Here is a 17569-nt window from a genome sequence, read left to right as displayed (position 1 = left end):
CCGCATTCCCCAGGTCAAGCCACTTTTGAACCAGAAACAGCGGCAGAAGCACCTGACCGGGGCTACAGAGAAGCAGCACTGGACTGTTGCATGTCATTCGGAAATCAAGGTGCCAGAATCTGGAGAAAGACTGGGGAGAGGGAAATGCCAAAATGCCTGAAGTCCAGTGTCAAGTACCCACAGTCAGTGATGGTCTGGGGTGCCATGTCAGCTGCTGGTGTTGGTCCACTGTGTTTTATCAAGGGCAGGGTCAATGCAGCTAGCTATCAGGAGATTTTGGAGCACTTCATGCTTCCATCTGCTGAAAAGCTATATGGAGATGAAGATTTCATTTTTCAGCACGACCTGGCACCTGCTCACAGTGCCAAAACCACTGGTAAATGGTTTACTGACCATGGTATTGCTGTGCTCAATTGGCCTGCCAACTCTCCTGACCTGAACCCCATAGAGAATCTGTGGGATATTGGGAAGAGAAAGTTGAGAGACGCAAGACCCAACACTCTGGATGAGTTTAAGGCCGCTATTGAAGCATCCTGGGCCTCCATAACACCTCAGCAGTGCCACAGGCTGATTGCCTCCATGCCACGCCGCATTGAAGCAGTCATTTCTGCAAAAGGATTCCCGACCAAGTATTGAGGGCATAACTGAACATAATTATTTGAAGGTTGACTTTTTTTGTATTAAAAACACTTTTCTTTTATTGGTCGGATGAAATATGCTAATTTTTTTAGATAGGAAATTTGGGTTTTCATGAGCTGTATGCCAAAATCATCAATATTAAAACAATAAAAGGCTTGAACTACTTCAGTTGGTGTGTAATGAATCTAAAATATATGAAAGTCTAATGTTTATCAGTACATTACAGAAAATAATGAACTTTATCACAATATGCTAATTTTTCGAGAAGGACCTGTATAATTATGCCCAATCCTCAGTTTCTAGCTACCAGAAACGGACATTCTATTGTATCAAAAGCTTTCGATGCATCTATTGATACCACTAAACGCTGGCCGATGTTACTTGGTTTTACCTGCATATTGAAAAAACATCAAATATTATCTGATGTAGATTTCCTGGGCATAAACCCTATTTGATCCTCATGTATAAGCATTAAAATAACCCCTCTTAATCTATTAGCCAATACCTTCGACAACAGTTTATTGTCTGTGTTGATCAAGGATATAGGATGATATGAGTCCATTAAATTAGGGATTTTATCTGATTTCAATATCAATTTTATCAGTGCTTCACGTAATGAATCTGGCAAAGTCTTATTCCTCCTAGAGGCATTCCACATTTCCAGCAGTTTGGGCGCTAATATTTTTTTATATGCAACATATACCTCGAAAGGGATACCATCCAGCCCCGGGGACTTATTCCTAGCTATGGATTTAAGTACCCTATCTATCTCTTCTACATTAATTGGAGCATCCAAAACTTGTTTCTGTTCTTCCGTTACTTGCTTCATTTCAATCCGTTCTAAAAATGCATTTATCTCCTCCAAACCTACATGAGAACTAATTTCATATATTCCTTCAAAATATCCCCTTAATAACTGTATTGTTCAATTATTTTGCATCCATATTTGTTTACCAACTGGAGAATATAATTAATTCCTTTCTGTGCAGTTATAATGGACGCAAATCTCTTTCTAGGTATATGTCCCTGAGTGTATTGTTGTTTTACATTTTTTTTTTGCTGCTCAGCCAACAAGTACAGTTTATCTTTATATTTGGTTTGTTTTTCATCCCATCTCTGATAGTTATTCTCAGTGGGATTTTCCACATATTCTTTTTCTCTTTTCCTAACTTCTAATTTCATTTCCCTCATCTGTTTATCTCTTTTTTTTATATATGGATGTGTATTTCATAAATATCCCCCTCATAAAAGCTTTACCAGCTTCCCAAACAATATTGATGTCCGTAGTACCAACGTTTTTGTCAAAATATTTTTGGATTTCATTTTGGATCTTTTCATGTGTCCACTTTATATATTTATCCAATCTAATCTAATTTTAACCCGTGCACCACGCCTTATCATATCCTATCTAATGTTAACCATAAGAGGACAGTGATCGGAAACTTCTCACTGTGCCTATTTAATCTTAACAACATTGTGTATTGCAATTCTATTAACTATAGACATATCAATTTGTGAAAATACGTGAAAATGCGTTTTAGAAAAACAAAAAAATTCTGTGCTCTTAGATTTAACAATCTCCATATATCTACCCAATCTAATTCTTGCATAATATTTTTTAATCTAGACTTTATGTGTGACATCATTATATACCCTATTCTTCATCTATCTATTCCCTCATCCATTACCATATTAAAATCCCCCATGATCAATAATGCCCTATTACTTCTATTTATTGTAAACTCATGGAGTTTCAACAATACCTCTACTGTAAAGGGGGTATGGTATATATACACTTGCTATTATCCAAGGTATATTATCAAGGATACAATCCAAAAACACATATCCACCCCACTCTATCCAACACTACCCCTTTTACGTTTATCTTTATATCCCTGTAGACGAAAATACTTACTCCTCTAGAATATGTGGAAAACGCTGAATGGAATGCTTGCTGTACCCATGGTTTCCCTAAAACTTTACTATTTTCTTTAGTCAAATGTGTTTCCTGGAGACATATAATTGCTGGTAGCTGTTTATTTATCACGTTAAAAACGGCTATTCTTTTCACCTCAGTTTCCTAAGCCCCTAATGTTTCAAGAAACTATGCACATCTTATGTTAGTAAATATGAAGAATGAAATAATCCAAGAATAAGGAGCACCGGACCAGAGGAGGGAGAAAGAAAAAAAAAAAGGAGGGAGGGAGGGTGAAGGAAGAAGAGAGAAAACTCTTACCCCCACCTATTCTCAAAATTCCCTACCAATTGACCCTTGGGGCAGAACATGCACCTGGCACTCTAACTTTGCATTGACTCCCCCCAGACATATGACTCGACTGCTATATCACAAAACATTTTTCCCAATCCACTCTTTGGCTTGTTCAGGGGTATAAAAAAAAACTAAAAATAAACCTTTTTTCTCTCCACTCTACCCGTAATTTAGTTGGCAATAACATTGACTAATGAACCCCTATAATGCGAAGTTCTTTCTTCACCTCTATAATCGGACTCTATCCTTCTGAGCTTCTCTCTGCATAATCTCGGAGATAACATCACTGGAGTCCCCTAATAGTCTAATTTCCCCTTCTTCCTAGCCCTATGGAGAATTTCATCTCTATCCCTGGATGTTAAAAACCTGACCAATAATGGTCTAGGTCTCGCTCCAGGGGGTGGCAATTTAACGGATATCCTATGGGCTCAGTATTACTAAATCCGATATCCTGTCACATCATGTCTGAACATTTCCGTAATCCATTTCTGCATAAAGCGGGCCCCATCTTGTCCCTCCACTCTATAAGGAAACCTCACAGCATTTTATATTGGCTCTCCTATATCTATTTTCCATATCGAAGTAATTTGATCTTTATTTCCTTATTTTCTTTCCTCATCTCCCCAATCTCTCTAACAGTTTTCTCTAATAGATCTTCTGTATCAGAATCCCTCTTTTCAACCTCTTCCAATCAATTTTTATACTTCTGCTCGAAGCAGACCTACATTTTCTTTTACATTACCCACCTTAAGAGAGAGGTCCAGTATTGCAGAATTGCATTTTTTTATTTCTAAAAAGATGTCCTGCAGGCTAGGTATTTGCTCCTCATCTGTTTTACTGACATCAACTTCTAATGTATTCTCTCTGGTACCTCTCTCTTCATTCAGGGAATCTTCCCCCCTCTCCTACCAACAATATTGGAGATGTTATGTTCTAATATCTGAAGATATATATATATATATATTCCTTCCCTATCTTGAAAAATATCTCCCTTTATTTGCAGGAGATTTCTTGGGCAACTCATCTGTTTATTCATACTAGTTAGCAACTGTTGTTTAGTCTGATCTGCCCTTTACTTCCTGGGAATGTGGAGTTATCCAAATTCAGCTGGATCTTCTCCCCTTTACCTCCTGTGTGTTTTGCCATTGCTCTATTTGAGTTGACAATCCCAGGTCCCCTTCCCTTCCTCACCCGTCTATCCCCTACATACCCTCCCCTTCTTTCTCCATACCTTCTAACCCACTTAGGACAATTGGAGATTATTCGACCAATTTGAGTCATATGTACATAATCCTGCAGCACCTAATGGCCAATGGAGGGCCCATAGACCATGGTCAGAGAACACTTATAGTCCATAATTAAAGGAAGCAGAAAGGGGCAGCTAATTTCATCAACTTTAAATATCTGTAATATCCTAGTCTCCCCTCTTCCTCCTTACAACTGATCAACCTTATAGTCCAGGAATAGACAACAATAAGGAGAAATAGAAAGCCGTAAATGATCTTCAAGTTGATACTCTGATGCAAGTCTAATTATGTCCCAGTCTCTCAAATGGGAAGGATAGGTGTAAGGATATTATGGAAACCAGTAAGTACCTTACATATCCTTGAGCGGTGAGCAGAATAAAAATGAGAAAACCGGGCCTAGATCTCTTCAAGGCTCGCAAACCTTTTCAGTGTGGTTTTATCTCCCCTGTAAAACTTCACCACCTTCCCAATTTAATATTACCGGTAAATGGTTACGCTGCAGTGGGGCAGTATTTGTTTCCTGGTGTATTATCAAATATTATTCTGGGAACAAATATATTATCACCGTCAGTTCCTTTATGTGCTCCAGTTCACAGGTGGCTGCCTCGATCCTTCCTGACCTGGTTGCTTCTGACAGGTTTACCGACCTTCATGTAAGGATCAACTTTTCCACTTCTCACAATATCGGCTCCTCTGTTCTGCAACTCACAGGCTCAGACCTTTACTTCTCCGCCAATAAATCACTTCTCTATTTACACTTGGAGACATCCATGGCTCACCCGTCCAGCTCCCATCTCCACGATGCACCAACAACCGCTACACACTGGCACGTCCGGACGCCTTTCCAAGACACGATCTCCTCACCCACTGCGGCATCAACCTTATGTGCTATCGGCTCCACCACTCTGCCACTGTGGTGTCCACCTCCAAATAGGCAAGGGTGAAAAAGCGCTTAACTGCTCACTCACTCTCTAGGGGACTCCAACAAACGGAGTTCCCGCCAACGAGCAGAGGCTCCAGTTCGCAGTGCCATCTTGCCGTCGCCTAGGAGGGAGCAGCGCACGTTACATCACACGTCTGCTCCCATGCTTCTCCCTTTGAACAATAAATTGTAATGACTGGCTTTTTGTCAGATGTGGAGACTAAAATGTTAACAGTTTATAACTTTTTAAGACTGCTAAGTGCTCATCCATAATTTGATATACATTCATTTATATGTGAATTATAATACAGATCACATCAAGTTAAAGTCTAGAAGGAATCTGTCAGACTTATACAAACATCTGTCAGTAAAAATCTATTAAGAAATCAGATATGTAAGTGTTTATCTTATCTTTGTATCTAGGTAAAACTAGACTGTAAGCTTCATTGGTATGGGACTATTGAAAACTAATGTAGAAACATATTAACCACACAGTGAGTCATAGCAGTAAATTAAATTCATTCTGTCATATCTCCCACAGCTAGTGAATGGAAACATGTGATCTGATTGCTTGCTATAGGCTGTTTTATCTTGTATGTCCTTACTTAGACTGCTCCACCAAAACATCTGAATATCCTCCACTGGATCGGGCTCTTACATAATAATGCCATACTTGCAAAGAATCCCAGAATATCTAGGAGACTCTGGTAAAAAAAGTTTGGCCTGAGTATGGAGTCTTTATGTATGTGGGCTATGGTCTGGGATCTGACCAGAAATGGACAATATATTCTGAGATCTGGAGTCAGTACAGTATATATAGTGGTTAATTCTTTATTAACCCCTTAAGGGGTTGTCTCATCATAGATAATGGGGGAATATTGCTAGGATATGCCCCCCATTGTCTTATAGGTGTGGGTCCCACCTTTGGGACCCGAACCTACACTGAGAACGGAGTGTGGAATGTGGCCACTTGCAAGCGCTGTTCCCATAGGATTCAATAGGCGGGCACCTCGCACCGCATAGTGTGCCCTCCACAATCTTCAAGGGTCCGTTCTCAGTGTAGATGCGGTTTCCAGAGTTGGGACCCACAGCTATATCGAGAATGGAGCCCCGCAAAGTGGTGGCTGGAAGACTCCGGTCCGACCACCACCAAGCACGCTCCCCACCTCGCATGACCGGCTGTCGCCTCTATTTACTTCTATGGGTTAGAAGTAAAGAGCCAGCGCTCTGCAATTTTTAGCGACCCCATAGCAAATTAATTGAGGGCAGCTGTGCATGCGCAGTATGCCCTCCACCACTTTCAGGGTTCGATTCTCGAAATATGTGCGGGACCTAAAAGATAATGGGGACATATCCTAGCCATATGCCCCCATTGTCTGTGATGAGACAACCCCTTTAAGGATAGGTCAAAATGGACACATTCATTGCAAATATGCATTTTTATGTTTTAAAGTGTTTTTATTTACACATTAAATAACATTTAAATGGAAAATATTATTAAACTTTTTTTTCTTCTTTTTTTTTTACATTTTCCTATTCCCATTGGGGGGCTTGACCACTTGTATAATACACTGTAGAACTTCTTTATTTCAGTGCATTATGCTATTCAACATCAGTAATCTTACTATACTCTGCCACTGGCAAAACCCTTAAATGCTTTGATTTCTATTGTATGTCAAAGGTGATGACATGGACTCGGGAGCTATAATCCCCCAATATATAACTTTAAGGCCCACCCACCCATGATGTAATAGAATGTCATGAAACAGGAAGTAATCAAAGGGATCTGTATAAATGGGGTCTGGTCTTGGGTCTGTATTGCTTGGGGTCTAGCCTGAGGGGAGTCTGGTGTGGGCTCTGTATATAGGGGTCAGGTCTGATTTCTACATTTGTTTGGTCATTTTTTTCAAATTTTAAATATAACAAGGTGTAACTTTGGGTTATTACCTACATAAATGGGTAAGGTAATAGGCCAACAATTTTGTTTGGCTCAAAGATTTCACAGTTTTAAATCTCTACTTCCCATAGCAATTTTTGGCAAGTTGGAAATGCTCCCCAAATATCCCACAGAAGACAACATCAATTGAAGTTGATTTTGAGCCAAGGACTTGCTGCTAGGGACAATTCTTAGGGAATAGATTAACAAAAACTGTAGAATGTATTAATGATCTGGCCTATGTGCACTATGATAATGGTAAAGTGTAGCAAGAAGTTAAAAGCGGACATGGACATGTTCAATATAATTTTTTGGTGGTTCTTCACAATATTTTCTCAATGATACCCCAGTATGCAAAAGATTAAATAATTAAAAGTGATCAAAGCAACTCAAACAGACATCTAAACAACTTGAAATATTCTGGATTGCCAGAAGAATAGGACAGCTGCTTATCCAGACAAAACGTGTCTGTAGGCTACAACAACAAACTATCCATAGACAGAATGCATGTGATCCCATAGCTATTAAGAAATGTCCATGTGATTTCACTATAACCTACTCATAGTATAGTAGTGCATTGTGATGTTTTCCCAAGGCAAGGAATGGATTCATTATAACTAATTTCCAAAGAAAAGTGAAAGGTAGTATTTTGAATGCTGAATTTAATTTAAGTTCTGAAAGAAAATGTGTCAAGAACAAAATATTGTAGTGAAAACTTTCAACACTTATTACACCATAAATGTTTTAGGTTAGATGCAGACTTTGATAACGAAAGGGTGAAACTTGACAACTAACCTCTGGGCACCTTCATTAAAATGAATTGGCTCTCTCTGAAGAACACTCAATGTAAATGTTGGAGCCTCTGCATCTGCAGAAACTTTAGAGGTCAAAGGTAACATAAGTTAATCACTATGGAGACTGTGATCAGGCCTCAGGTACCAAAGCTGCACTGTATCTGAGCTGCAGATCAAGTTTTCAAGAGTAGAATTTCAACTACTTTCACACAAATTAAAACATCTACTTCTTTTGCGATCAATAGGCTCCAGTTTACAGCTTGGCTAAAGGATAAGAGGACTATTAATTCACTTTAATGACAGAAGTTCTTCCACTATTTGAAATATTACCTCAGATCATATATTTAGAGAATTGATTCATGAGACATTGATTGCACTTGGTAAGTCACTCAAGCTACAGGATAGAAGAATACAATTTTTTTTTAACTTTTTATATGCTATATATGTATCAAATATAGCAAATAATTATCTATCATCATACTGTATCTCGGGGTACCTTGCATTATATTATGACATTGCATCCTATGTAGCATTTTTAAACACTAGGATATTTTTTTGTCCAAAAAATGTTATAGACCTTCATTTTGTTGTTTTGACTGCTAGCATCGTGTTTAATGTTGGGATTTAAGACTGTGACATTGATAGGGATTATCTACGGAAGTAAAGAAATACTCAGGCATCCATGGTCTGTTCAGTTTGGATTACGTACTTCCCATTTAGAAGAGATGAAGAGCAGCTGTCTTTTAGCCAAATCACCATGTTTGTAAGGAATGGTGATGAGAAGACAATTGATAATGCATAATTAAACTTGTTTATTAATAATTCATCATGGTGGTATCAAACCAGTGCAATGAGGGTGCTAGGGTTCTTAGTTATACTATGGAAACGCTTAATAAATAATCTTCACCTGTCAAGACAAATGGTGCAGTATATATTTCCTCTCTCACAGGTGTCTACTGATGCTTTGCTCAGGTCAGACAGACAGTTTACTCTTTAGTATCATTTGGTCATCTTGTTAGGTTTCACAGTGATGTGCTAATTAACATTTCTGTCAGCTTTAACCAAGTGTCTACTCAAGAACGTTACTATTCTACATATGCCCAAAACATGTGAACAACCTGAGGGCAACATATAGGCTTCAAGCCTGTCACAGCTTGCAATACTACAAGTGCCATTTAATTAGCTTGGACAATACATTGCATGTAACTCGTACAAATACAGATTCGTAAGTACAAGATATATGTATTATAATGTGGTTGACAAGCCTATACAAAGTAACACTCTCTAGGCTTGCTTTAGGGAACAGGGCGTGCATTCTGAAGACAAAGATGGAACACTAGTCAAAATAATTGTCCATAAATACCTATACTATTTCTGTCCTGCAGCTAAAATTATATTGGTTATTGCAAATATCATAGGCCCTAGTTCTACCACTGCAAAAACAGACTTGCAAAAATAATGAGATACTAGTATCATAGTTCAGAATTAGTAGCACACAGTTTATACATTCTAGAGCCAATAAATACACAATAGTTCAATATTCAATAATTCAACATATCGTACATCTATAAACTTTGAGGGCGACTATATATATATATACTAAACAGCTTAAGTGTGGTAATCTATAAATACGGTTACCTTCAAAGCAACATGATCTCACCATAGTATTAATACAGAATACTACATATAATTGCTCACTACCCAGATTCCTGAAAATGTTTTTGCCAGAAACTATAGTGAAATCAGAATCCATCTGAATGACAGAGAAAGTTTTATAGCTCCCACAGAATCAGATTAGCAGAAAGGGAACTTATTGTAAGAGCTCGACACCATAACACCCATAGCAAAAATTATTTCACACTTAAATTCTCAATCCACATTTGCCCTCTTCCTGAACTAACTGCAAGACTTTCCCACAGATGTAAAATGTTAGGCGCTAAAGCTTCAAACCAGTGTTCAGTTTTCTACTGATTTATGTCAGGCATCAATTTGAACTGAGTCAGGAGATTTACAACACAGGAATCTGAAAACTGACCCCGAGTACCCAATTGCATACTTTGATGGCGGCATTTAGTAATAATATCACACTCAGAATGAAACAGATCCTTTCTAACACACGTCCCTTTACTGTGATCTCATCCTAGTGTTAATATTTAAGCTATTCCTTTTAACCAGGATTTTCAGCACTGACTAGGACTTTCTGGTTGAGCCTGACAAATACACCATCTCATGTGTGTTCTTTGTAAATTACAGATTTAGATATACTTTTTAAAGGCAGACCAAAAAATACCTGCATACCTGTTCCAATAAACATTACATCATACTGTCCATCTTCTGCTTCTACACGATCGATCACTATCTGAGAAAACTGATAATCCACTTCTGTTTTAATTATGATTGGACGGTTGTTGATTGGTAAAACAGAGTTGTACATGGCTGGGTGGCTCCTGGCAAACATAATAACTTCATCTGGGAGATCCTTTGTTGAGTCAAACCCTCCAAATGTCTTGCTTGGGCACTAAAAATACATTTTAAAGGACATAAAATAATATGTTTTATTACAGCAATGCTATGCCAAATTAGCCTTTAGAAATGTTTCTCACGACCATAGTTTTATTTCTTTAGCAAGTGACAAGAGACATATTTCTGTATACAGAAATCTTTATAGATCAATATATTAAGTTTTGTGAAATTACCTATTCAAGAATTTAAAGATTAGTTTTTTACTTTTCCTGACCACTCACAATAAATTAAATACTTATTAGCTTAAAGGTGTACTGCATTTTACAGATCGCTCAGCTCAGTGGCAATCCGACACACTGCACCTTAACCAATCAGATTTTTTGGCAGCCACCACCAATGGAACTAAAACAGTGGATGAAGCCAGAAGTAGTAGGCCCCATCCACTTTGAAGTGCCTGTGTCAGCATACTACAGTTTGGCTCTGCTTCTGGCTCTGTTCACACTTTTGCTTCTAGCACTGGCAGCTGCAACAGCTGATTAGTTGGAGGTGCTGGGTGTCGGACCCCATTGAGCCGATACTGATGACCTATCCTGAGGGTAATAATAGGAAGAACCACAGCACTCAAAAAATTGATGAATATATTATATTTTATTATTATTCCATCCAGTCATAAATTAAAAAGTGGCCAATGTTTTGGTTCTCTTCCAGGACTTTGTTCATGGCCTAGGTAAAGTAAAAATATTCTGACATGAATTTGTGGGAAGACACTATAAGCAAATAAATAAAAAATAAAATAAATTACAAAATTATAACTATATAGTATTATATACTGGTTGTCTTAAATAATGCATTTTGTAAGAGCCAAGGTCGTGGGAAAGGGACGAAAAATGTATGACTGGATGGAATAATAATAAATGGAAAAACATTCATCAATTTGTTGATGGTTCTTCTTCATATTATTATATATGGGTGATTTTCCTACCACTGAGCACCATCACTCTTTAGTGCCAACCATTTACTTTTCTATCCTCAGGATAGGTCATCAATATCTACAAACTAAAGAACCCCTTTCACAGAAAGGCAGACATTTTTCATGTTGAACAAACTTTTTTATTTGCAGGCAGCATGGTATAGAAAAGGAAGAGATGAGCAGATTTATATACAATTTTGTAAGAAAATATTTAGTATAACTTTAAGTAATTTATTTCTTTAAACTTGTGCTCATTCTGGGCATAGTGTCAATTCAGCAGTCCTATCAGTGATTGACAGAATTTATTTTTTTCACAAAACTATATACCAATCTGCTCAGCTCTTTCTGCTCTGAACCATGTTGCCCAGAAGTGTAACTTGTAGCTTCCTGGACCCCAATGCAAAATTATTAGCATGGCTGACCAACAATTATTCTTCACTTACAATATTGGTCTCTTCACATGGGGAAGAAAAACTTTATGGGCACCCTCCCGCTCTTAGTTACAAGTGCAGCTGCACACTTTGCACCCCCTATAGCAGTGGTGGCGAACCTATGGCACGGGTGCCAGACGCTGCACTCAGAGCCCTCTCTGTGGGCACCCATGTCCATGGTGTGCCAATATGTCATAGGCATTTGCTGCCATTTATCAGCGCAAGGTGCGCTATGAACAGCACAGGCAGCGCACTGAATGTATGTAGGCTGTTATAGCTAAATGATGAAGTACATGGAAGATATACTATACTGGACTGTAGTATTCCGGTTAACTTGTCGTGTTGGCACTTTGTGATAGATAAGTGGGTTTTGGGTTGCAGTTCGGGCACTCTGTCACTAAAAGGTTCACCATCACTGTCCTATAGTTATGTCCTTGGTGCTGCCCACAGATAGAACACACACAGTGCTAGCTTCCCTTTAACTCTCACATGCTACATGTGACAATATGACTCCACAAGGACATAGTGAGAAAATAGAAACTAATATAACTGTTACAGAAAAGACATTTGTAAAGGGGTTTTCCCTTCAGGATTCCCTGCTCTCCTTCCTGAAGATGCTTAGATGTCTGTGTGTTACCGGTACATGTGCCCTGTCCAATCATGGACTAGTGCAATGACATTACACGCACAGTGACATCATTAAAGCAGGCCACGACTGACCAGTCTGCTAATATGATGCCATCACATAGATAAGTAAACAGAGATGCAGTAGGATAGCTAAAAGGACAGTGAGTATTTTAGAACTTTCCACGGACATGACTAATAGTAGGTGAAATAAACATCTAGGAAAAATTAGTGTCAGCTCTTTTTCTTTCACATCCAGCCTTTTTTTAATTACCTATACAATTTACTTTATTAGACTTCGCGCTATTGTAGATTAAGAAGTGAGTCATAAGCATTATGTTTTATAAATTTCTAGCTATTCTTGTGAGCACATACAAATCCACATTGGCTTTTATCAATTAGACAAGTGGCAGGAAGCCTTATATAAGTTACTATGATAAAGCATGTCCACAATATCGCAATTGTTTACATTCACTGCACTCAAGCCAATGGGAGCAGGAGAGAAGATTAATGCGCATTAGTGAAGAGTATTCAGTTACCTGTTAAATACATTATAAGTTACTTTCCCATTGAAATCACATTACAATTGGATATTGAACACGATTAGATACCAACTTAGAGTATATAGTAAATTCTTGATGGTCTTGATATTCTAGCTTAGATTCTATTGCAAACAGATTTCATCCAGAAGTATACATTTCTCAAGAAAATACAACCAGGGACACAATCGATTATCTTTGTTTTAACCTTGATCTCAGTGTTATTAATATTTAAATAGCAAAAGGAATACAAATCAATATTGTCACAAAGCTATACTTAGTTCACACATTCTAGGCATTCCATCACTATCACTTGCAAAATGCAATTATTTAATTTTCATTAGGAGTTCAATACTTATTTTCATTTTTTTTGGAGGTTCACGTAAGGCAATAAAGGTGTTTCCTTTAATTTTTTATTTTTTGCTAAGGAAAACAATATTTCCATTTGAACTTTTTAGGTTTATGTTTACACTAGCACATGTCCATTCTATTAAATAAACATATTTCTATAATTCAAAGTGATTCAAAATTATCTTTAAAATGTTCAAAGGGAATTTATTGTTGGTAATGAACACATTTTAAAGGGAATGTTCATTTCCAAGCATGAGCTTTGATTCATATTCATACACCGTGCAATCCAGCATACATGTTCAAGTAATTTACTTACAGTTCCTGGTCTTGGATAAGGAACCCTTCCTTGATAAGGCACCCACTGATAGTTTGGACCATCTCTGTGAGCATATGGACCCAAAAATACTCTTCGTATATCAGACAAGCTATACATACATACAGCTGAACCCTTGAATACATTACTAAAAAAGAAAAAGAAAATGCAATAATAATCAGTTCAGTATATGAACGGTGGCATTCTGCCTATTTGCAGTGGTATTAGTACAAGCTAAAATCCCACTGGATCAACTTAAAATAATAATCAAATTATTAGCTTAAGGGTTATTCCTATGACATAAATAAATGGCATATTGCCAGGATATGCCATCACCTTCCACTCAGTGGGGGGTCCCCACTTGGATTGAGCTATGCTGCAATTCTCTCCACAGGCGTTGTCAGGTAAGCGCCATTGTGCAGGGAGAAATGAAGGTGACACAGCAATACTACCTAGAAATGTGCCATCACCTTGTGTCATGACTTTTTAGTTGGCCTGATCTGGAAAATACATCCTTATATCTATTTCATCAGTCACATATATATATATATATATATATATATATATATATATATATATATATATATATATATATATGATTAAATGTATCAACAATGCTAGAAAAATTAATGGAGAGCATGTTCTACCTTGAAGTTGTGAAAACTGCATACACAACCGGATTCTTTGGGTCTTTGGAGTTCATTAAATATACATCCTCTATAATAGAAGAGAAAAAGCATCTTATATACTGTATGTTTTTTGCTTCCTTTATGCTAAATTCAATACAATTTTAGAATACAGAAATGGTCAACATCAAGCTTAGCACAGGCAGCACTCGGTGCCAAATGACAGCTTGAACAATGGATCCCAAAAGTGAATCGGTACAGTAGTTCAGGTTGATTAAGGGATTCCTGGTGAAATAGCTCGAATTGTCACATTTATATTTGCCTTGGTGCACATATGGCTGGCAGGAATAAAATAAACTATATGGGCATGCATGCTTAGATTGCTGTCCCTGGTGTTGAAGAACTTTGATTATGATACTTTATTCAATTTTGATTTAATTGCTTTGTTGCATTTAGATTCCGTGTGGCATATGAAAAAATGGTAAAGTGAGAAGCCAATTTTAATTACAGTGCATTCACTTCTAATTGAAAAAAATAGATTATAAATCAAAATGCCTTTTGTTAATTCAGTTTTAATATTTCAGGAGAAATATTCATCCATCCCATACTATACAACTCTATAGAAATTAGACACTATACAATATGTTGAGCTGAATATTAGAACAGTCCATTTATCAAGTGAGAGTCAGTTTCAATATTAATATTCCATGTAATATTGCTTTAACCTGTTATGTATGTAAACTTAATGAAAAAAATATATACAGGAAGGATGGAAAGGAAGAAAATAAAAAATGTGTATTTTTAAAAATTGAGATTCTTTTCTGATCAGCTACTAGACAAGGGATTTTTTGTGATATTATCTCAATACCCTGGCATGGAGATTTATAAAAGTATTACCACAGATAAACCCTTGAAAAATGTTTCCACTCCTGGAGAACCTTTGATGCCATTCCTGCAGGCTGAAAGAGCCCAAGGGTTGCTGGGAACTTTGGCTAGGAAACACTGCCTAGATATTTGATGCGAGAACATGCTAGACAATAATTATTATTTAAAAAAATAATTGTAATTATATGTTAATTAATATACATAGAAGAAACTTACGTAATTCATCAAAATGTGTATCAATTCCATTAGGACCAGGAACAGAACAAATTAATCGAGCCTTTAGAAACGTTGTCCACTTGTTAACCAAACTCCGATGCCCACCAAAGTCATTCTGCCAATAAATGAAAGGAAAATATTGATAAACTTATCCAAAACAGATTATATATTTTTTTATGTTGCCAACCTGTAAATAACAAGCAATTATCATATGTCTTATAACCAGACTACAAATATGTTTAATCAAGGCTGCATTTGCAAAAAATGTGATGTGAATGAAATGCACAGCATACAAAAAGCTCCCCATGCTATAGCACATTCCAACAACGTTAGATTTATCCTCTGATATAAATTATGTTGCTGTGCAATATGTTAGTATGTTTAGTCTCTTGGGGGAAAAAACATGATTTTGTTTTGCATTTGGAAAATATCTCAAATGTGTTGTTCATAAGGATTTGTGGGTTTTTGTCATCACAGTACATACTCTAGAGGAGTTCTTGATGAATAACATATTCATATGCCATTGGGCATACATATACATATGTATTGCACTCTAAACACTCTAAACATCTGGTGTACAATCTCTTATTAAAAATAATAAGATGTCTTTTTCATGAGTGTAAAAGTACATGACATCAATCTGTTGCCAAATATTTATTTTTCAAATAGTAAAAAGTAAAAGCCTTTAGCAAAATGAAACTCAAGTGTTAAGAAATGTTGTCCATAGCATAATCACAGCAGCGGGGGATTGGTTTCTTGACCTCCATAAAATGAATAACAAAAAAAAAAAGAAATAAGTTAATAAACTGAAAAAAATTATATTGCAGGCCATGGCATTTTGATAAGAGCCAGATGAGAATCCAAGGGATAGTTAGTTGCATTTAAAGTCCTGTGTCAGATAAATGCTTGTTTTAATAGCATCTAATTAAAATAAAATCACTTTTTTCTTCAGGATGATGAGCTATTGTGTGTGGTTGAGCCTGTAAAGCAGTGAACAGATATATATATATATATATATATATATATATATATGCCATATACTTGGGCAATGTGCTAGAGCAGAGCAAGATTTTTTTTTATTATGAATCCCCATGAAATCGGTAAATAAAACCTTAGGATACTTTCACACATGTGTAAAAAAATAAAAATAAAATAGCAGGCCGTTTCGGCAGAGGACAGCCTTCCAGAGTTCTCTGGATCCGGCATAGCTGGATAGTGCCACATGTCTGCCAGACCCTGTTGACTATAAAAGGATGTGGCAAGGATCTGGCCACTCCCTGGCATATCAGCCAGGATTCGGACTGACAAAGGTTGCTGCATACAATGGATTTTGTTGGATGAATCCCAACAAATATGCCGGGGAGTGGCCAGATCGGTACAGCATCCCATTATAGTCAATGGCTTCTAGAAGACATGCAGCACTATCCGGCTTTGCTGGAACCGGAGAACACTGGCAGGATTCTATCTGTTGGAAGAGCGGATTGATTTCTTTGATGCATGTGTTAAGTTAACCTTAGAGAGCTGTTAGCCAAAAATTCATTTACTGTAGGGAAGGAAGGAAGCATTCCTTCCTGGCAATCTCCTGCTCATCAGTGAAGGAGGCCGCTACATTTACATGCAGTGATCTCCTCTACACTATAAGGAGGAGTGATTGCTGATGTCGTTGCTAATTCCCATAAATAGTCCTTGTTTGATGGCAGCAGAGTGCTGTTTAGATCACACCAAGGTTGATTTTGGTGACTGCACAAACAATCATACTATATCACCCAATGAACAAGTGTTTTGCTCGTTCATCTTGCAATCGGTGGCTCCTTTTCCCTGGCAGATTATTGTTAACGAGAGTTTCTACAAACACTTGTTAGCAATTACCTGGCTGAATCTCAGCTGGTGGAAAGGGGTCTTTAAAGGGAACCTATCACCTCTACTATGCTACCCTCACTGAGCCTTTCTAAATGTTCATTGTGTTACCCTAAACATATAAATTACACTTTTAATTTCATTTGCAGACGAATTCAATAAGTATTGTGAATTTTTGTACTTCCCTCCTTTTATGCAAGTTAACATTAAAAGAGTCATATCTTACTTGTGTGACCAGAGCAGATTCATATTTTCAAGCTCTGACTCATCTCAGGTTAATTTGCATATGTATCAAATAGTTTTTTTTTTTACACAATAAAAGCACAAGAGCTATGGGGACTGGGCATTATGGATGTTAGTGGCCATCTTGCAACCCATGTTCTCAGCTCTATACCCAAAATCCAGGTGACAGGTTCCCTTTAAGTAGAACACCATTTGCATGTGTAAATGATGAAGTTGGCCATGCATTTCACCTTCTGTGTTTCTT

General features: G+C 37.3%; 1 protein-coding gene across 1 annotated transcript in view; it reads right to left on the bottom strand.

Moving 5' to 3' along the window:
* Nucleotides 1-17569, bottom strand: part of SEMA3A (semaphorin 3A) — a 232949-nt gene that overhangs the window by 38728 nt on the left and 176652 nt on the right. Inside the window, exons 8-11 of the mRNA XM_044280112.1 lie at nt 15226-15340; nt 14146-14215; nt 13502-13646; nt 10106-10325 (exon numbers count right to left, since the gene is read on the bottom strand). Of these exons, the coding sequence (XP_044136047.1) occupies nt 10106-10325; nt 13502-13646; nt 14146-14215; nt 15226-15340 (550 nt within the window). The remainder of the gene's footprint in view (nt 1-10105; nt 10326-13501; nt 13647-14145; nt 14216-15225; nt 15341-17569) is intronic.

The sequence above is a fragment of the Bufo gargarizans genome, chromosome 2 (assembly GCF_014858855.1).
Source record: "Bufo gargarizans isolate SCDJY-AF-19 chromosome 2, ASM1485885v1, whole genome shotgun sequence".
NCBI classification, from domain to species: Eukaryota; Metazoa; Chordata; class Amphibia; order Anura; family Bufonidae; genus Bufo; species Bufo gargarizans.
This window is presented reverse-complemented; position numbering and strand designations above follow the sequence as displayed.